Source organism: Simochromis diagramma, unplaced genomic scaffold (assembly GCF_900408965.1).
Source record: "Simochromis diagramma unplaced genomic scaffold, fSimDia1.1 OVJJ01000411.1, whole genome shotgun sequence".
NCBI lineage: Eukaryota > Metazoa > Chordata > Actinopteri > Cichliformes > Cichlidae > Simochromis > Simochromis diagramma.
Genome location: NW_024386735.1, coordinates 1,806,468 through 1,827,764, shown reverse-complemented (window position 1 = coordinate 1,827,764; position 21,297 = coordinate 1,806,468). Strand labels below are relative to the sequence as shown.

At 42.5% G+C, this 21,297-nt stretch overlaps 1 protein-coding gene across 12 annotated transcripts in view; it reads left to right on the top strand.

The window, feature by feature from the left end:
- Positions 1-21,297, top strand: part of LOC120738609 (striated muscle preferentially expressed protein kinase-like) — a 59,107-nt gene that overhangs the window by 34,500 nt on the left and 3,310 nt on the right. For all 12 annotated transcript variants that reach the window (XM_040040067.1, XM_040039985.1, XM_040040840.1 and 9 more), the window contains 28 exons: positions 148-236; positions 400-575; positions 686-863; positions 967-1,040; positions 2,182-2,340; positions 2,445-2,634; positions 2,831-3,060; positions 3,143-3,262; positions 3,367-3,471; positions 5,149-5,355; positions 5,480-5,603; positions 6,115-6,287; positions 6,775-6,887; positions 6,988-7,156; positions 7,534-7,633; positions 11,167-11,367; positions 11,740-11,797; positions 11,883-11,960; positions 12,052-12,224; positions 12,382-12,408; positions 12,506-12,658; positions 12,772-12,814; positions 12,922-12,987; positions 13,506-16,137; positions 16,207-16,374; positions 18,457-18,579; positions 19,425-19,589; positions 20,379-21,084. In XM_040040067.1, the coding sequence (XP_039896001.1) occupies positions 148-236; positions 400-575; positions 686-863; positions 967-1,040; positions 2,182-2,340; positions 2,445-2,634; positions 2,831-3,060; positions 3,143-3,262; positions 3,367-3,471; positions 5,149-5,355; positions 5,480-5,603; positions 6,115-6,287; positions 6,775-6,887; positions 6,988-7,156; positions 7,534-7,633; positions 11,167-11,367; positions 11,740-11,797; positions 11,883-11,960; positions 12,052-12,224; positions 12,382-12,408; positions 12,506-12,658; positions 12,772-12,814; positions 12,922-12,987; positions 13,506-16,137; positions 16,207-16,374; positions 18,457-18,579; positions 19,425-19,589; positions 20,379-21,084 (6,800 nt within the window). The remainder of the gene's footprint in view (positions 1-147; positions 237-399; positions 576-685; positions 864-966; positions 1,041-2,181; positions 2,341-2,444; positions 2,635-2,830; positions 3,061-3,142; positions 3,263-3,366; positions 3,472-5,148; positions 5,356-5,479; positions 5,604-6,114; positions 6,288-6,774; positions 6,888-6,987; positions 7,157-7,533; positions 7,634-11,166; positions 11,368-11,739; positions 11,798-11,882; positions 11,961-12,051; positions 12,225-12,381; positions 12,409-12,505; positions 12,659-12,771; positions 12,815-12,921; positions 12,988-13,505; positions 16,138-16,206; positions 16,375-18,456; positions 18,580-19,424; positions 19,590-20,378; positions 21,085-21,297) is intronic.

Genomic DNA, 21,297 nt, shown 5'->3' with positions numbered 1-21,297 from the left:
TGCTTCATCGCAGCATTACTTGATAGCTGCAGTCATTCTGGGCACGGTCGTAATGTGATTTTACTTTCAATCTGATAAAACTGGAGCAAAGCTTAGAGATTAACCTTAAAAGCCTTTATAGGTAATCATGTTTACATTCTTTAATAGGTGGCACCATGTGACCAGGCGGTAACCGAGGGTCAAGATGTTGTCATGTCAGTGAAAGCCAGAGGCCAGCCCAAACCCATGGTTTACTGGTAAGACATCTTTTTTTCCCCTCAAGGTTTTATTGCAGCTAGACATCTCAGGAGAAACCTGAAGCTTTTATCACAATCAAGGTCACTAACTGTCTCACACAAACACCCCTCCATTACGCGCCTGAGCATAAATGATTCTGACAGCCGCTTTATACTGACCCAGGCTGAAGGACAGAGTCTCGGTGAAGACAGCAGGGCACTTCACTGTGCGAGAGATGGAAGATGGCACCAGTGAAATGAGGATCGGCTCGGCTCAGAGGTCAGATGCAGGGCTGTATGCTTGCAGGATCATCAACGAGTATGGAAGCAAACAGGCAGAGTGCAGACTGGAGGTCAGAGGTAGGTGATGAGAAACTGAACTGAATGTTTAGTCATGCCCTATCTTGTAGTTCTTCCTTATATATGCTCTATTTGTGCTGTTTTCTTTTTCTTTTAATCAACCGCTGCAGCACAAACGGCGTTGACGATCACCAGGGAGGTAAAAGACGCAGCAGTGAGGGCTGGAGAATCAGCCGTGTTTGAGTGTCACATCACGGGACCTCCAGATGTGGACGTGGACTGGCTGTCCAGGGGGAAGCTGATCCAGCCTGCACTGCTCAACTGTAAGATGCACTTTGACGGAAAGAGGTAGGTCCACCTCATGTTGCTGTCACTGCAGCACATTTTATTATCTGACAGATTTTTGGTGTCATAAAAAAAATCCATTCATTTATTTTTCTTTATGCTATAGGTGCCATCTCATGCTAAATTCAGTACATGAAGACGACAGTGGGACATATACTTGCAAGCTGAGCACTGCCAAAGGTGAATCATAAGCAGTGCTGTCCCTGTTGCTGAACAGAAGATGAGGTGTGATCATAAATTTTCAGTCTAACTAAAAACCTGTGCAAATTTCCCCTTCACAGCCATCTTCTGGTGCTGCTGCTCTTTTTAAATCATCTGTACAAATCTGGGATTTTAACCTCAATGATTGTTTCCCCCAGATAGTTTTAGAGAGGCACAGTACAGAGTTCTTCTGTCACACTGGCCTCGTTTCGCAAATGTGGCTTGTGCCTTCTTCCTCTTCCCTAAAACGATATAATTCAGGGGTGTCAAACATAAAGCCCCAGGACTGCAACTGGGCCTACAAAGACTCATGGGACATCTTACATTTTAGCTTACATTTTGGAATTTTAACTGTATTTTCATAAATTGTACTTTTTTTCACCTGATAAAGACCTCCCCAAGCCCACATAATACAGGAATAAAGTAAAAGATAAATCATCACATCATAGATCATCACCCACTACAGAATTTTTCAACAATTTATGCACAGGGATTTTAAATAGGTGCGCCTATGGTTTCAATTTGAAAATCCAAGATCCTGAATATTCTCGAGTTACTGCATTCACAAGATTTTCAGAAAACTCTCAAGTTCAAAGCTCAGAAAACTCTGAACCACTGGTATGAATTTGAAAATTCTAGGTGACTTCCTTCCTGAGTTATCTCATTTACAAACTTAGGTGTCCATGCAGCCCGTCTACTTATCCGACTGGCCGACGGGGTGACGATAATATGTAAGCCATCAGCCTTTTGCGGTTGAGGGGTAAAGACTGAGACATACTGTTGACATTGCACTTATACTTCTTGTACTAAGATATTTCAGAGATTAAATATATTTACAGTGACAGAAAGGGAAGATGTGTGTGGCCCATAATCTGTGGCCTGATCTAACTGGTTGGCTCCTTTTCTTCCCAAGGAGTCTAACCTGAAGGTGGAAACATGGCAAATTTAAATCACATAAAGTTTTTTTTTTATGATCACACCTTATATTTATGCTGGGTTTTCCATTTCGTGTTTTTGTCTCCACCAGAGAGGTTTTGGTTGGTTGTTCTCCAACTTCTTTAGATGTGATTGAACATATTTCAGTGATACACTTACTAACAGGGCGCATGTGCATCTACAGAGGAACTGACCTCGAGTGCGAAACTGATCGTCACGCCATCCAAGGAGCCTCTGTTCACACGAAAGTTGGACATCCTGGAGGTCATTGAAGGACGCACGGCACGGTTTGACTGTAAGGTGAGCGGATCGCCTGCTCCGAGAGTCACATGGATGCATTTTGGTAAGAATCTCAAAGCGGCGGTGCGGTGTTCCTACTTTTTGTTGTTTTTTTAGGCTTGTCCAAAGAAATGGCTTTTTAATTTGTCTTTTATAACGTTCTTTCAGAGTCACGAGTGGAGGAGAGTGATAACATTCGCATCCTTCAAGAGGGGGGTCGTCACTCGCTTGTCATCACCCATGTTGGCAGTGACACAGAAGGATTTTACACAGCAGTTGCTCAAAACATTCACGGAAAGTCTGAATGCACTGCTGAGCTGTACGTGCAAGAACCCCGAGCTGCCATCTCCTCTCACATGTAAGAGAAGCCGTTTGTTTCTATTTGCATCTCATCCCTAATTGTGTAATTGTTAATTCTTTGAAGGCTTTGAGAAGAAAAACTATTTTTAAAAAATCAAATGTTCCACTTTTGCTTTCTAGGGCAAAGAAAAATAGCTCAGATGGAGCGAATGCGTGTGATAAAATCAAGTCGACCTGTTCTTTTCTTCCTCCAGGTCCAAGTTGGAGAAGATGCCATCCATCCCAGAGGAACCTGAAGTGTTCGACAACGAGGTGGAGAAGAGGACCATGCCGGACTTTGTGCAGCCTCTGGCTGATGTGGAAGTGATTGAAGGGAAGGAGGCGGTGCTGAAATGCAAGGTGGCGGGCCTGCCATACCCAACTATTGCCTGGTATCACAACAGCAGGCGCATTGAGAACAGCGAGGAGCGCAAAATGACTCAGTGTAAGCAGATAAACACACAAAAATAAGCCGTTCAAAGTGGGGGAAAGATGGCGAATAAGAAACCTGTGTGTCTGTTCTCCAGACAGGGATGTCCACAGTCTGATCATTCGGAGCGCTTTTCATGCTCACGGAGGTGTTTACAAGGCTGTCATCTCCAACAAAGTGGGCAAAGCAGCCTGCTATGCTCATCTGTATGTTACAGGTAATCATAGATACACACCGTTTAATGGTATACATTACGGGATACACAATTTCCCTAATATTATTGTGAAATATATAAATATATATGTATGTTTTTGGAAACAGATATTGTTCCTGATCCTCCTGATGGGCCTCCGGTGATTGAGGCCATTACAGGAAAAACTATAACCCTCAGCTGGAAGACACCAAAGAGACTCGACCCTTCACTTGGTAGGTTCATAACACACCTGCAGGCTGGTGCGACACACATGTGGATGGATATAATGTGTTGGAAAAATCATGTTTAAAGAGCTCGAACAAATAAAGTGCTTAGGTCTTGTCATGGCTACTGAACGGACTCACGCGCAGACAGTTCTTTCTAAGAGAACAAAAGGAGATTTATTCACAACAGGGATCACCTCAGTGCTATATATATGTACAGTGAGTTGGGAGGGGGGGGTCCAGGGCTCCAGGGAGAGAAGGGGGGGGGAATCCACACACACGCGTCCTCTTCCACACAGTCACCGCCACAGCTCCTCCGCACACATGCACTCCTCTTCAGCCGCACTCGCTCCAAAACTCCAAACACGCTGCCACACTTGGGCAGGTCCCGTGAGTTGGTCCAGAAGAGGGATATCTACACACAGAAGTTAAGGTTAGTTCCACAGCAAAATACATACAAGGGATTCTTTTGAAACCGCCGAGAGCACGAATGTGCCACTGCCTTAAATAGCAGCTGGGGAAATCAGCCAGATCAGCAGCAGGTGGACACAATCACACAGGTGTGTGGGCCAAGAGCGAGAGCCCGTAACGAGCTCCACCCAGGCAGAGAGGAGGAGGAGAGACAAAGAAAACAAAAACGAACAACAACAACAAAACCTGTAGCCAGCGTGGGCCAACCAGAGAGACACGGGGACCGTGACAGGTCTCCCACTGACTTATATAAAGCGTTAAAGTTTGGAGATGATCCACTTGAAGCTAAAATTTTGTCCTAATTCGTGTGACTCTAACCTTTGACCTATGACCTTAAGGTACATTTCGAAATCCATATGATTGGAGCAGAACTGGTTCAAAGCCTTGGCTTCTAGAAGCTTTAAAAGATTTTAAAATATAGTCATGCAGTGTGTCATTTTGCACGATTTTATGGCATCACTGTGACGCTGTAGTGTGTCAAATTGGAAAAAATGAAAAGTGTGTTGTACAGCTCTCTCCATGCGTTTTCACGTGAAATAATACTAAGGGGCGACCGTGGCTCAGGGGGTTGGGAAGTGCACCTGTAACCGGAAAGTTCGCCGGTTCTGTCCTGGTTGTTGTGTCCTTGAGCAAAACACTTTACCCTACCGCCTACTGGTGTTGGCCAGAGGGGCCGATGGCGTGATATGGCAGCCTCGCTTCTGTCAGTCTGCCCCAGGGCAGCTCTGGCTACAACTGTAGCTTACCCTCACCAGTGAATGAATAGTGGCATTGTAAAGTGCTTTGGGTGCCTTGAAAAGCGCTATATAAATCCAATCCATCATTATTATTATTATTACTTGATATGGTTTCCTGAAAAGGTCAGTTTTGACCTTGGGCGCTAACAATCAAGGTCTAGGTGAAATATGTAGCCAGCCTTGGTCCCAGTGTGACCTCAGGCCTAGTATATTATTGTGAAGTTTGAAGATGATGCATAAAAAACTGTGGGTAATAAATCAGTTTTCACTGATACAGCTTGAGCTGTTATTGATATCTCCCATCACACACAATTTAAAAACGATGTCTTGAAAACTGTGGATGCTAGACTGTTAACAAGCAAACAAACTGAACTGATTACATACTCTCTCCCTTCGAAGGGAGAAAAAATACAGCATTTTTAGCACCGCTTAATTGTGTCTTTGCCACCAAGTAATTAAGGAGCATGTGTGTTTACAGATGCCGGCTCCTTGGTGTATGTGGTCCAGCAGCAGCCTCTGGGCTCCATCCAGTGGTCTGTTGTGGCATCAAACCTGAGGGAGACAAACTACACCGTCACCTCGCTGTCAAAGGGAGTCCGCTATGCTTTCAGAGTCCTAGCATCCACTGGGAAGACGCTTAGCAAGCCATCGCCTGCCACTGATCTAGTCCAGCTGCTGGACAGAGGTATCAAGTGTGTTTAAGAGGCTTATGCTACCACTAATCTGATAATCGACCTTAAAGGACATCATATCTACTTTTAGGACCAGTTTTGCTTTGTTTTCTTGTAACATACCTTTGACTTCTCTAGGACCGTACTTGAGGAAAGCGCCAATAATTTTGGACAAGCCAGAAGTGGTGTACGTGGTTGAGAACCAGCCTGCCAACATCACCATCACGCTGAACCATGTGCATGCAGCTGTCACCTGGAAAAAGTTAGTTTATTAACCTTCCAGTGATGTCCTTGTGATATCATTAAAAAGTTTTCATCCGATTTCTTCATAGCATTCATCAGGGTCTGTTTCATAAACTGGATCATATTAACCCCAAGCTTCTTGGGGTTTATTTGGCAGCCCTTATACTAAAGACTGAAAACTTAAATATACAGTTCAAAAGCTTTCATGATGGCTTTAGGGGGCTATTAGTGTACTTAATGCTGATCGAGACATACAGCTTGTCAGAGTCAACACACATTCTGCATGTTTTACAAGAGTCTGGGTGCTAAACTGGCCAGCCTGCAGTCCAGACTCATCACCCACTGCCAACATTTGGAGCACAGAAAATTAAATAATGCAAAGCCCACAACGCTGTGCAACAATCAAAACAAAAAAATTGGCTTTCAAAACTACAACAGTTGGTCTCCTCTTACTGGGTTAAAGAAGACTCAGTGCAGCAAGCTGGTAAATGTCGCCTTCTCCCAACTTTTCTGAAACCCGCTTACCTCAGGAGGAGCGTGGTGCTGGTCAGTAAGCCGGGGATGTGCGAGATGAGCATGCCGGACGATGATCAACACACCCTGAAGCTGCAGAGGGTCAGGAGCACGGACATCGGTCAGCTGGTGGTCACGGCCAGCAACCAGTTTGGCAGCGACCTGTGCACACTCCAGCTGGGCATGGCAGGTCAGTCCAGACAGGCGCACAACGTGACAAATTTAGCATTTTAGTGAGAATCCAAACAACTTTCTACTTATGTCAACAAGACAAAGTGTGTCTTTATTATTTGATCTGTTGCATAAAAACATCAGCTTTTATATTCATTTAGTGCCCAAAGGAAGATTGAACAACAGCGAGACCTGTCTGTCAAGGCCTTTTAAGTTCCCCAAAAAAACCATACTCCAAAAAAAGGCCATGGGGGGCAACAGGTGGTTTGTTTCAGAAAGCACTTCCGACTTTTCCAAAAGTAAAATTAATTACAGATTTAAATAGCAAAACTAGCTTAAGCATATTTTTACTGTTTTAAAGAAAAAACAATAATGGATACAAATTATGATTCATTAGAATTCAATAAAAATGGCCACAACACCATAAAATGTACTCTGTATGTGCGGTCCATAGTGCTTCTCCACCTTAGAGATGAGCTTCTTTTTTCCTCCTAATTTTCCTGCAGTGCCTCCCAAATTTGAGACCATAATGGAGGACGTAGATGTGCAAGTCGGGGAAACATGTCATCTGGCTGTTGTGGTCGAAGGAAAGCCAGATCCGGATATTCTGTGGTTTAAGGTAGTACATCCAACATTAGACTATAACTCAACTCAACTCAACTGAATACTCAGATGATATTTTTTTAGGTGAATGCTAATAGCTGATTGATCTGCTGCAGGATGATGCGCTCCTCTCGGAGAGCAGCCACTTCACATTTGTTTACGACGACCCAGAGTATTCACTTGTCGTCCTCAACGCTCAGCCCGATCACTCCGGCGTGTACACCTGCACTGCCAAGAACCTGGCCGGGTCCAACTCCTGCAAGGCCGAGCTCACAGTTCATACAGGTCTGCAGTCCAGCGATATTCTTACAGTAGTTGAAAAGATTAGGAATGTGTAAAGTTGAAAAGTTTCATATTCAAAAGTATTGTGCTGACAGATTTTTACCCCATTTGCTGATGATATTTACTGCTTAGAATAAAGGCTAATAAAGGCTAGCTGTTGTTGAAAATTGCTCCTCTGAATCCGCACCATATGGGCGGGACCACAAGGTGTTTTGAAATTACAATGTGAAGCCATCTGTCTCTGAGCTGGCACATAAATACACCCACATATCAGTGTGTGCACCCCCCCCCCCCCCCCCCCCCACACACACACACACACTCACACACACATCCATACACACAAAGCCAATAAAGATGCCTATGTTGATGCTTTTCTCCAGAGCGAAAAGAAGCAGAAGAGCCAATGGAGGATGAGGGAACCATTCTGAGGAAGATGAGGCGTTTGACAGATTACTATGACATCCACAAAGAGATAGGGAGGTGAGTGTGCGCACTCTTCCTGCCTCACATCCCGACGAGGACGAGGACACTGACACTGACGTTAATAGTTACTTGAGCGCTCAGGGTCGGCCTGGAGGGTGGGAGGTAGGGGTAGGAGCTGGTGCGGAGGGGTTGTGTGTGTGTGTGTGATGGGAGGGTGGCGGTGGGGTTAGTTGCACCTGCTTAACAACAGCAGACAGAAACAACAGATGAGTCACCAGCCACGAGAGTGGAGTGAACGCATTAGCCGACGACAGATGATTTGTTTTGGTCTAGAGACAGGCATTTACTGTGAATTGCACAGCCACTGGGATGGCAAAACAGGCAGATGAAGAAATCTGTTTTCCACCCAGTGAACAGCACGAGTACCCCAGTAATGGAGTTCAGATTATGAGTCCTTCTCCCAAATATCACAGAAGAGTGCCTAAGGAGAATGAAAGTTAATTATACAATGACTATTGCCCTTCCATTTGTCTTTCCATTGTTCTCACAAAGAAGAATTTATTAATAAAGTGGAGGGAAAGGAAATTAGTCATTAAAGGGATTAAAGGGACCTATTATCAAGGTGTATGTGTATGTATATATGTATATATATATACTAGGGGTGCAACGATATTCGTATCGATATTGAACCGTTCGATACAGTGCTTTCGGTTCGGTACGCATATGTATCGAACAATACAAAATTTGTAATTTATTTTATCAACTTTCCTTCTGACGATGCTGTCTGTGTTGAGCGCTCAGTGAATCTGCGTTCGACTACTCCGCCTAGGCTCGACAGTGCAGCCTAGGCGGAGTAGTCGAATGCAGATTCACGGAGCGCTCAACACAGACAGCATCGTCAGAAGGAAGAGCGCAGGGCAAGCTAGCGAGACAGAAGTTAAGCTCTCCTTGTAACATGGACCTCCCCCACCCTCATTCAGATCTGGCGTTTGGAATTATTTTGGTTTTCATGTGACGTATGACCCTGAAGGTAAGCGAGTCATGGACTAAAGTAAAACAGTATGTTGGATGTGCCACGCAATGCTCAATTACATGGGTGGGGAACTAGTGTGTTAGCGCAGTTAGCTCGTTAACGTGTTGGCCGTCTAGCCCCATGCACGGGGCGATCGGCGGTAGCTCGTTAACGGAGATTTGCCGTGTTGTGGCGTTAAGGTCATTTCAACGAGATTAACCTGAAAGCACTAGTGGGAACACAACGAATATGACTGCACATTTACGCCGACATCATCCTAGTGCAAAGACAAGTGGAAGCAGAAAAAAAACAAGCAAGCATGCTACTAACTTTAGCCAAGTCATTTAGACAGCTGTTAGCACATGATTCTCCTTATATGTTTAATATGCTGCTGAGAATATAGCCCAGAAGAAGCGGATAGTATAGCTTTTATTTTGGAAAGAGACATTTCTCTGTAATAAACTCTCTTTTCCAAAGATGAGTGATTCCTCAATCAGATACAGGGCTCGCAATATCGCTAGCCCAACGTCCTGGGGCTAGCGATTTTTTTCAGTCGGTTTACCAAAATCTATCTCTGCCCTGCCCGTCGGGCTATTGTAGGAAGGAAAAATATATGTCAATGCTTTTGCATTCTTTCAGAAATGTAGCTGGGTAATTATGTCATTGGCATCGGTGAGCCACTGTCAATATGTGACATATTGCAATCGCGTTTGAATTTGCGCTTGTTTTTTTGCTTTCACTTTGCAATCGCGCAAACTGTGTATAGAGAGTGACAGCACTGATCTGTGAGTGATGATAATTTGTGCACCAATTCCTCTGACATCGTCTTATCAATTGTTAGCTTACTATGCAAACATGACAAGTGAAATCTCACGCAGCAAGCTTAAACATGTGAGAGGTTGATCGCGCAGAGAATCGCTGAGCTTATGTGAGTGCGTGTGTAAAAGCAGCACGATATATATTTTAGTTCTGCTGAGCCAAATAAGACAGGTCAGGGTGAAGAAGTGACAGCCAAAGAAAAGCTTACCACAAAACGGAGAAGTTATGACAAATCAGACTATAAGGCAAAAAGAAAGTGCAGCTTTATGGTTTCATGGACAAAAGAATTTCTGTGGCTGCAATATGACGAGCTAAATAACCAGGGCTGCACATAAGTGGTCCGCAGGTGCGCATTCGCTGTCAAAATAAAAAACACACACAAGGGTTAGGGTTAAATTTAAAAACTGTACTTTTGAGTTAAAATATATATTTATAATTTTAATAAATGACAAATTAAAAAGGCATGAACATTTTATTTTGTATCGAAAAAATGTCGAACCGTGACACCAAAGTATCGAACCGAACCGTGAATTTTGTGTATCGTTGCACCCCTAATATATATATATGTGTATATATATATATATATATATATATATATATATATATATATATGTGTATATATATATATATGTGTATATATATATATATATATATATATGTGTATATATATATATATATATATGTGTATATATATATATATATATATATATATATATATATATATATATATATATAGAGAGACAGAGAGAGAGAGTCCTGTGAAAATCAGTTATATAGTACAATTACAAAAAGACTGACCAAAACATGGGTTGTTGGAATGGCCTGCATGGGTGAAAAGGTTCTCTCTGAAAACAACGTGGTAGCACAGCTTAGGTTTGCAAAGTTGCATCTGAACAAACCACCAGATTTCTGGAACAATGTGCTTTGGACAGATGGGACTGAAGTGGAAATATTTGGTCACAAGGCACTGAATTTTGGAGAAAACCAAATGCAGCATAGCACCCCATACCAACTGTCAGCACATTGGTGGAGGGGTGATGATTTGGGCTTGTTTTGCAGCCGCAGGACTTGGGCACCTTGCAGCCATTGAGCCGACCATGAACTCCTCTTTATGCCTAGAGTCTAGAGATGTGAGGACATCGGTCCAAACCTCAAGCTCAGCAGCAAATCTACAACAGCAAGTCTGCCAAACAGAAGGAAGAAGTCCAGCCCTCAGACTTAAAACAACACCTCAATGAACTGAAGCAATACTGGCAGGCATACTCGCATCTATCTATAGATGTCGCTCCATGACCCACACGTATCGGTAATAAGTGTGGTTACATGTGTAAACTGATAATGGTCTAAAACGAATTTCCACCATACTCAGCCCAACTTTACTAACGCATTGCGCCAGAACAAACTGGGTTTGTGTAAGAAATGTACAATTGGCATTTACAAAGAGAGCGCAATGACAGGATCGCATGGTAGAGGTGGCAACTGGGAAGTTTTGCAACTGACCCATATTTCACTAGCACATAGTACAGGGAGGAGAATATTTAAGTGTACAAAGCGACCAAAGGATTGTGCTCAGTGCAATTTTGCCCTGCTTAGTAAATCTGACCCTTAATTACTGTCATAATAATAATAATATTTATAATTTACTTCTATCTTACTTCTATCAAAGAGAAATCAGTCTTGAAAACAAATGGATAAAAAAACCAACACGGCTGGCATGTACAAAACCATTAATGTCATCACTTTGTGTTTGTGGGTGCAGGGGGGCCTACTCCTATGTGAAGAGAGTAACTCGCAAGAACGGAAAGACCGAGTTTGCTGCCAAATTCATTTCTGCTCGCGGAAATAGGAAAGCCTTGGCTCTCAGAGAGATGGAGCTTCTGTCTGAGCTGGATAACGAGAGGATTCTCTACTTCCATGACGCCTTTGAGAAGAAGAACGTGGTGGTGCTTATCACAGATTTGTATCCTTTCACTAGAACATACAGTGAAATCTGTAATCTACGTTTTACAGAAAAATGTTTTTTCCTCCTGCATCTCCGATTCACATTTTATCTTCTACATTGTCAAACAAAAGTGGACTTAAATGCATCTCAAGTACAAGATGCACAGCATTAATCCTAACGTCCCCCCGTACCCCCCGGAGGCATGAATGAAGCAGCCGAGCTTTTTCTCTCTGACTCATCGCTGCTGAGAGGAATTAGCAAGAGATAGAGTGTGGGGGAGTTTTGCTCATTTATAATTCATTTCTCATGCACCTACCAGTCAGACTATGCAATCAAGTAGCTGCAGCAGCAGCAGCTTTGTTTTTCTTTTTTCTTAACTCTTGTACAAAGATGTCACGAGGAGTTGCTGGAAAGAATGGCCAAGAAAACAACAGTCATGGAACTGCAGGTTTGTGTCTTTCTGCTGACTGCACTGCGCTTTCATTATGTAATGTGCCTTTCAGGATTCACTCCTGTTGTGTTTCATGCTACAGATCCGCAGCAGTGTTCAGCAGGTTTTGGAGGGTCTTCGCTATCTCCACCAAACAAATATAGCTCACCTCGACATAAAGGTATCCATCTGTCCCACCACAAGCACTGTATCAGATTTGATTGACCTTTTATGAGTCCTAATGTTGTTGTTTTTGTACACATCCCCTCTAGCCAGAAAATATTTTGATGGCAAGTCCAGGGAGTGATCAGATCCGCATTTGCGACTTCGGGAATGCCATTAAATTGGAGACTTCAGAGGAGCACTACTGCAAATACGGCACACCAGAATATGTCGCTCCAGAGATTGTTAACCAAACTCCAGTTTCCACAGCAACAGACATATGGTCAGCCACCTGTTCTCTGGCATGGAGAAGTGACTAGGCACAGCAGGCACTATATACACTCACAGTTATCTGCAAGTCCATCAAATTTCTGTGTTTATCTTTGCTTTTATGTTGCTCTTCAAATTCCAAGTCACGTATGTGTCCTGCTCTCCCACAGGCCTGTTGGTGTCATCACTTACCTCTGGTACGTTTTTTTCTTCTTCACAGCATGTGTGTATTTAAACCCAATCAGTCAATCTGACATCTTGCTAAATAAAACACCTGTTCTTTTTTTGCTTTAGCCTGACCGGCGTGTCACCTTTTGCGGGCGAGAATGACAAAGCCACTGCTTTAAACATCAGGAACTACAATGTGGCGTTTGAGGAGAGCATGTTTTCTGACCTCTGCAAAGAAGCAAAAGGATTTGTCATCAAGCTTTTGGTGGTGGACAGACTGTAAGCATTTTGATGCCTCTTAGTTTTGTACCATAAAAATACTGTATATGATGCAACTGTGCTACAGTTCACAGATTAAACATGTCTGAACTGTAACTGTGTCCCAAACCTAGGAGGGCAAGTGCCATCGAGTGCCTTCGTCATCCTTGGTTCAAGGTGAGCTATCACTGGAACATCTACCATCCTGCCGACTGTGTCACTGATTCATGAGATGTAGTTATGTCTCTGTTAATAGTGCTCCCACCTATTGTTTTGTCTTGCAGTCACCAACAAACAAAAGCATCAGCACAGCTATGCTAAAACAAGTTTTGGCTCGAAGGCGATGGCAGGTAACAGACGACAAAACGTTCATTTAGCATTTGGAAATCAGGGTGAAATGCATAAAGACACCACAGGCTGATTCCTGCTGAGGGATTGAGGCTTGTTTTTGAATAGATTTATCATGTTTCTCCAAACATGATGCTGTGCTTTATGGACGAACATCTCCACTTTGGTCTTGTCTGTCCAAATGACATTGTTCCAGAAGTCTTGGGGTTTGTTCAGATGCAGCTTTACAAACCTAAACCATGCTGTCATGTTCTTTTGAGAGATAAGAGGTTTTCTCCTAGAAGCCCTTCCAAAAAGGCGATACTTGTTCATTTTTTTCTAATTGTACTCTCATGAACTTTGACATTTAACATGCAACCTGAGGCTTTTAGATTCTTCGGTCGCTCTTTGGTTTACAGTTAAATAAGTGGTTAAAATGATTTGCACTCTGCTTTTATTCACACTTTATACAGAGTTTTGGAAACAGGGGCGTACTTAGATTAGAGACTAATCCCACAAAATCCTCTGCTAACTATTTCAGCGTTCCCTCATCAGCTATAAATCCAAAATGGTGATGCGGTCCATCCCTGAGCTCCTAGATGACTCAAGCAGCCATGTCTCCATTGCTGTGGCCCGGCATTTAAAAGAAGGCTCCCCGCCACCCTCCTCTTCGTCTGATTCAGATGCAGATGTGGATGAGCTTCCCTTTATTCCTATGCCACTGTCCATGGTTTTCTCGGGTTCCAGGGTCTCCCTCAATGAGATCCCAGGGGATGAAGATGTCACGGGACGGCACGGTTTCATTGCAGATGGGACAAGGAAAAAGGAAAGCATAGGTGCAAATAATAGAGGAGGGGCTACTAAATGCATAAAAGATGAAGACATAACCCCAAATGAGGCGCAAACAGAAAATATAAAACGAGCTCCCTTGAAAAAAGGATCAAGTGTGGAGTCAGACGAATCCCAGACAAAAGCCAGGCGGTCTACAATGAGGAGGGGGAGTTCTGCCGATTCAGCGCTGCTTCTCCACATTGACCCAGAAGAAGAAAGTGCAGAAAAGGAATCAGAAGAAAGAAACAAGAGTTTGAAAAAGGCTGTTTCCATGGAACTACCCAATCGCAGTCCAAGCCCTGGGGCTACAAAGTTAAGCCAGGAGGATTACGCCCTAAAACTGGAACTGATGAGACAACGGCTGCTCAGGGGAGGAAACGTGGACAAAAATATGAGTGGCCTTCGAGGGCCCCTTTTTGAAACACTCGGCATTAAAGATGAGAGGCAAACAGGATCCCTTGATCGGAATTTGAGGAGATCAAGAACTGGGCCGTCAACACTCGTCAGAGCAGCTTCCTCTGAGAGTCCAGGAGAAGACACGCCAAAGACTAAAGTTTTTCGCAAAAGTACCTCTTTCACTCAGGGGGATTCTGAGCCCATGCCCCTGCACCGAAGGTTTGGAGCCCCCTTAGAGATACCATCTGTGGGTAGTTCTAGCATAGTAGGGAAGAAGCTCCAGGAGGCAACCTCGATGTCTGCACTAACAGAAGACACAAAAGCGGAGTCTGCCTCAACCACAGCACAGGGAAGACCAGACCAACAGGAAAAACATATGAGCGAACTTGGTGAGGAAGAAGGGATGAAAGAAAAAAGGACCAAGTCCCAAATAGAAGGGGCAGACAAAGAAGAATGTGATTATGCGTATCCTTCTGTTATTACTCCTATAATAATAATAGAGGAGGAGGAGGATGAAGAAGAGAGGAAAGAAAACCAGGCATTACATATCAGCAAGCAGAAAGTGAAAGACAAGGAAATGTCACAGAGTAGTGAAGAAGCATCATTTGCAGGGCAGTCTCAAACATCTGACAAACCCCAATCCAAGGATCCTTCTACTATAGCCAAAACAAAGTCTGCAGATGCATCTTCATCCCCGGAACATCCAGCAGTATTTGCCAAAGTAGCAACACCTGAGCGATCTCCAGGTTCTGTCTCTTCTTCATCAAACCCAGACCTTCCTTCCATCCCTCGCCAGCTTATTCTCAGAACAGACATCAAAGACATTGACTCAGAGGAGCTCTTTGAAGCGAGGTTTAAAAAGCGAGAATCGTCTTTGACCCGTGGCCTCAAAAAACTCACCAGAAACAAATCAGAGGAGAAATCGCCTGTATTAAGTAGAAAAGCAAATGAGGGGGCTGAAGAGATTTATAGGCCTGCACCAAGAGGGGCGCCTCTAGAAATGGTATCATCAGGACTTAAGGAGAAATCGAAATCTGTTCAAGATTTAAGAAGAGATGACCAAGAAACAGGCCTTGGTTTAATTGGAAGGTTTTCCTTGCGGGCCAAGAGGTCACCATCCACTGAGAAGAAAGTTCAGAAATCACAAGAAGATAAGCAATCCAATGTGCAGGAAACGGCTAAAAACAAGAGAGTGTCTTGGGCTGTTGGCCGCAGTAAGTCTTTGGATACAAAGGAACTGAATGGTGGAGGGACACAGAAGAATGTGGATGACAGGGAGCGAGGAAAAGCTGAGGAGTCGTCTGTATCTGCCATGAGGCGTAAGTTTGAGTCCAAAGTGGCAGGAATCTCTGCCAAACTAAGGACTCAGTCAGAGGAGAGGAACAATAAAGACACAGAGAAAGAGCTGGCTCAAGGGGATTTACACAAGGTCACAGACTCTCCTGTCCTGGCAATGAAACAGAGGTTTGAGAACAAAGTGGCAGGAATATCTGCAAAAATACGCAGTCAGTCTGAAGAGAGAAAAGGAGATTCAGAGGGAAAGCGCACACCCCTGTTTACCCGCCACCGTCACTCTCAGTCTGAGGGCCGCGGACTCAAAGGAATGGGAATCCCTGAGAATCAGCTAGCAAAACAAACTGGCGCCTCAGGGTCTAAGGAATCAGTTGAATCCACTTCTAGCATCCATTCTGAGAGTGAGAGAAGGTCACGGTGGGACAGGTGGGGTTTGACAAGGGGCAAGAAAGACAAAACGCCTTCCCAATCTGATTTGCCCTCAAGCGTCCCCAAAGAAGAGGCAAAAAGCCAACAGTTTGTCCGCTCTGCTTCAGATTTTGCTCCAGTGTTTCACATCAAATTGAAAGACCACGTCCTGCTGGAGGGGGAACCTGTCACTCTTAGCTGCCTTCCAGCTGGTAGCCCACAACCACAAATTACATGGATTAAAGGTAGCTTTATCAATTATCAAAATAATGTAAATAGTGGAGATAATTCGTTAATGCTTTTGTGTATTCTAGATCGGAAACCACTGGAGGTGGATGACAGAGTCAACCTAATCTCCCACCCAGATGGAAGACAGCTTGTAATGATCAGAAAGTCCACCTATAAAGACGCCGGGGTTTACGAATGTGTAGCATCCAACCCCATAGCTACTATTACTACCTCCTGTACTCTTTCCATAGCTTGTAAGTCACTTGTCTGTTCCATAACATTCCATAACTATTTACGTTTTAGTTAAATTTTTGTTTTATAGAATGGAAAAAATACATATATTTCTCCACCCTCTCCTGCAATTGTCATGAGTGGGGACGTTAGCAATAAAGACTAAAAATGTTTTTTGTACCTGTCTGTTAAATATATTGATTAGAAGTTGCAGAAGTTGCAAAGGTGAACATTTTTAGATGGTAGTGTGTGGGGATCTTATTTTTGGAGCAATGTCTCAAGTGGTCATTTGAGGAACTGCAGTTTTCCAGTACACCATTTCCAGCCCCATACATTGCAGTAGCAACAGAACATGAACGTAGCACTCTTCACAGAGGAAGAGCTGCTCATTTTCCTGCCAGACATACAGTAATTTTCATAATGTGATGCATTTTACATTATTGAATTTTAATTGCACTGAGAATGGTATGAATAATAACACTAAAATGAACATTATTGCCAATGGATTCATTTTACAGTAGATTAACTTAATGGATTTTTGGGATTTTCTCATAATTATCACCTATTAAAAGTAAATGATACCGTATTCCCTGCAGTTTTGTACATGATGATCAAAACCAACTGGGGCAGGGCATACTCTAAACTTCAATCATGCCTTTGCACAAAGAGGCTATATTAAGAGCAGCAGTCTGCTTACAAATGCAACAGAAAAAAATGAGACTTTTGGGGCTTTGGTGGAAAGTATATTTCTTGAGATGTCAGGTGCAGTCGATTGCTTTTGAATGTTTTCCTACAGATTTGGCCGTGTAGTATTACTTGAGACAGCTTATCTCCCTTCCATTGTCTTGCTAGTGGGCCATCATAAAAGGAAATGTTTTGTGAAAATAGAGCACCAAATTATCCTGTCATGTTTGGTTTCATTTCATTGCAACTCAAACATTAAATTGAATTGTTTTATATTTTCATATAAGTCAGTGATCAGATCTGTTACATAAATCTAATATAAACTAAACAACAACCATGATGAAGATTAAACATGGCAGAGGAAATCTACAGTTTATAGAAAAAGAAAGTAACAATAATCGAACATGAAAACATTTTAGCATTGAATATCAAACACAAAAGGCAGTAAAGTGCAATGAAAAAAAAACATCCACCCGTGAGTGATGATTAACAATCGAACAGCAATAACACCAAGGATTAGCACTGTTAGCACCAGGTAGCGCCTTTTACCAAGGTTTGAACACAACTGAAAGTTGCTCACATATATTTATTCAGACAAATAAGACTCACAAACTTGTAAAATCACAAACAACTAAAAGAGCCTACTCGGATCAGACCTGTGAAATCATATGTCTTGCTATATGGAATTAAAATGATCAGTAGTAGCTATGGTAGTTAAAAATATTTTTTCCCACATACAGCAAGTGATGATAGTCCTATAGTTTGGCCACCAAAAAGGCTTCTGTAGAGACAATGTGACATACTCCAAAATCCAAGTCCACTGGAAGTCATGCAATATGCCTTTAGCTAAAACCATCGATTTTTCAATATCACGTTAGGATTTTAGCATTCTATGTATATTTAGCTTTTAAAAGCTAATGGTAGGTATTTATTTGCAAGCTACTATAGTTAGGCAACAAAACGATAACAGTTTAGGTACTAAAATGATATATCTATAGAAATATGGTAGCTTAAAACTGATATTTGGTAAGTAAGTAAGAATATTTACTGTAAAGGCCCCAGAATATCATTCTTGCTTATGCCTCCCATGTAGTTTCAACATTGCCCACCTTGAGTGCTTGAAAGGCTCATTTCTTTAGTTAGTTCAGTTCATCTCAGTTCATTAGTCTGTTGGTACTGCCTGCTGATATACGATTTGTAAGACTGATACCGATATTTAGTGATTTAAAAATTCAGTATATTGGTCAATATTTTTTCTTCTTCTTTTAAACACAAATAGATTTCCCTGCAATTTCTTATGTGTAGGTATTTGTGAATCCTTACTAAGATCATTGGCAGTCCTTACAGTGTATACTTACATTACTTGTTGTTTTCCTCTTTCCTTAAATTCCAACTCTTTTTTCAATCTTCATCCAATGAAGGTGTCCCCAAACGACCAGGGACCCCTGAAGTTCCTCAGACTTATAACAACACAGCCCTGGTGCTGTGGAAGCCATCTGAGACAAAATCTCCATGCAGCTACATTCTGGAAAGAAAAACAGAGGGTGAGTTATTATTCTATAAGTTTCTCTCCTTAAAAATACTTCTGATTAGAGGAGATCATTGTTCACTTTGTTCACATTGTTTGTTTTAAAAAAAAAATCCCTTTGTGTACTATGTCATTATGGCCTTTCACATCAGGATAAAATAATTTAACTCTACGTTTTAAGTTCCTAAGAGGTAACTTTTGTAAGGTTTTTAACCCAGTGAGGAGAATCCTCCAGAGATGATAGTTTGCAAATCTACAGGCACCATTTAGATGGAGAAAGTGACTCAGTCCACGAGGGAATAGTGAGTGTACTAGAGCTGCTGTCAGAATTTTTTTTCATTATGGCCAATGAATCATCATTTGGCAGATGAAGAAGGGAGTAGATTCTGAATTTTTAACTGATCATTGATCAAAAAAGAAAGTAATCTTTGGCAGGGAGAATTAATGTACGTTCGCACAAAACACTGTGCCACTACCTAATTTACATTTTAATTCAGGTCTGATTCGCCGTGCTTTTACAGAAAACGAGATGTAATGACAGATTATTTTTCAGGAGGCAAACTGAACACAGGCTTCTTATTCACAAAATCACTACTTTATGTGTTGATCAATGCTGCCATCTGGTGTTATATTAATTCAACTACTTCTTTTTTCTTTGGTTGTTTTTCCGTTCAAAGAGGACAAAATAGAAAAATGTTGCATTAATGTATTCACCTTTGTTTTCTAATAATAAACCAAGCATTTTTATACCTAGAATCATTCGTACAATATGTAAATTTGATACCAATCAAAATTCAGTATTTAGTTTCATATCAACTTATAGCAACATCTTATGCTCTTTATTTCCTTTCTGTCCTGCAGGTGATTCGAACTGGTTAACTGTAGCCACTGGAATTGCCGACTGCTACTACAATGTCACAGACCTGCCACCAGGTGGCACCTTCAAGTTCCGCGTGGCCTGTGTGAACAAGGCTGGACAGGGGCCGTACAGCAACTGTTGTAGCCCAGTTAGCATGGCGCCCACAGGTATAATACTGCCTGTCAAAGAGCGAGCATACATGGACAAAACGCTGCACAGAGCTGGAAAAACAAAACTGTTCTAAAAGCATCACACCAAAGCACAAGCTATCAATTAAATCCCATCGTGTGTCACAATATTAGTAAGGTCTTACAAGTGAACTGCATTCCCTCCAATAGCCAGCAAAGGGAAACCCCTTCTCTTTTTAGTGACCATATTAATGACCATACTTGATATATGACTCTTTGTTAATGGGTTAATGGACTTAATTGCCACGTAGCTGTCCCTGAGTCTGTTTGTGCTGGAGGTTTCTACCTCTTAAAAGGGAGTTTTTCCTTTCCACCATCACCAAGTACTTGCTCAAAGGTAGTTGTCTGATTTTGGGGGGTTCTTTTGGGGGGTCTTTATCTTGATTTTAGACCTGGTAAGTCTGTCATTGACAAGATGCTACCCTAGGATCAATATCCGATGCTTTTCAGTCAGATCCAGTCTTTTCTATAATATCTGGTTTAAAACTAAGCAAGACTTTGAAGGTCAAAATGCTAACTTGTGGCAGCTCCTTCCATTTTTTATATACAGTCTATAACAAAATCATGAAAATCCTGCATTTTCATTAACTGGTAGTGCCACGGCATAGTATGAAATGCATCCAGACCACATACATTGTCTCAAACCAAACACAAACCAATGTAAGAAAGCTACGCAACAAACAACATGTTTAAAAACTGGAGTTTGGTAAAAGCAGCTAATATACTGAGTAAATAAATGATGTATTTAACCTTCAACTATTTTCACAGTTGGAGGACCTTCACCTACCGTTGCTGTTGTAAAGACAGCCCCAACCCCACCTACGCCTGTGATTACCTCCTCAGTGACATTCCCTTCACACAAACCAGTCCAAAATAGCGTTCCCAGATCAACGGTCTCCACCATCACCTCCACTTCCTCTACTCCAAAACATGAAGCCCTCACTGATGCATCCTCTCTTCAATCTGCATCTCCATCATCTAAAATTGTGGTGACGCCTACCCCTCTAACCTCCTTGCCTTCTGGACCTTCAACAAACCCTTTGTTGCCATCTGCAGGTGCAACAGTGGATGACACACAAAAAATAAGCCCCACTCTCCCTTCATCATCCACCTCCAAAGCAACCTCTCCCTTTGTCCTCCCCAAACCTCAGAGTCCAGTAAATGTGGTGACTCCTATGACACAGACTGCAGCTGTATTACCCCCACCTTCTCTTGTAACCCCACCTTCAACCCCCACAAAACCAACCGTGGCCTCAGTACCCACATATGTCCCCATGATCACTGCTACTGCTCGTGTGGCTCCAACTCCGGTGTCCTTTACCCCACAAGTACTACAGACCTCCAGCTTGAGTCCCATCGGTGATGGAGCCAGTACCCCCGCCAGAGGCACCCCATCGGGACGTGCTACACCCTCTACTGCTCTACGACAGGGAGTTCCACAGAAACCGTACACTTTCCTAGATGAGAAAGCGAGGTGAGATAGATATTGTCCTTTTGGGGAAAAAAGACATGAATCTTGCAAAAAAAACATCAGAGTTAGAATAACAAGAAATTCAGAAGCTGGTGAATCAAAGAGATGTTGAGACTGCTGTTAAATTTATATTTGTTTGGCGTTACTCTGAAAGTTATAACTTGAGAAAAAATCTATTCACATGGTCAAGCTTTTATTTGCGTTGTGCAAAGTAAT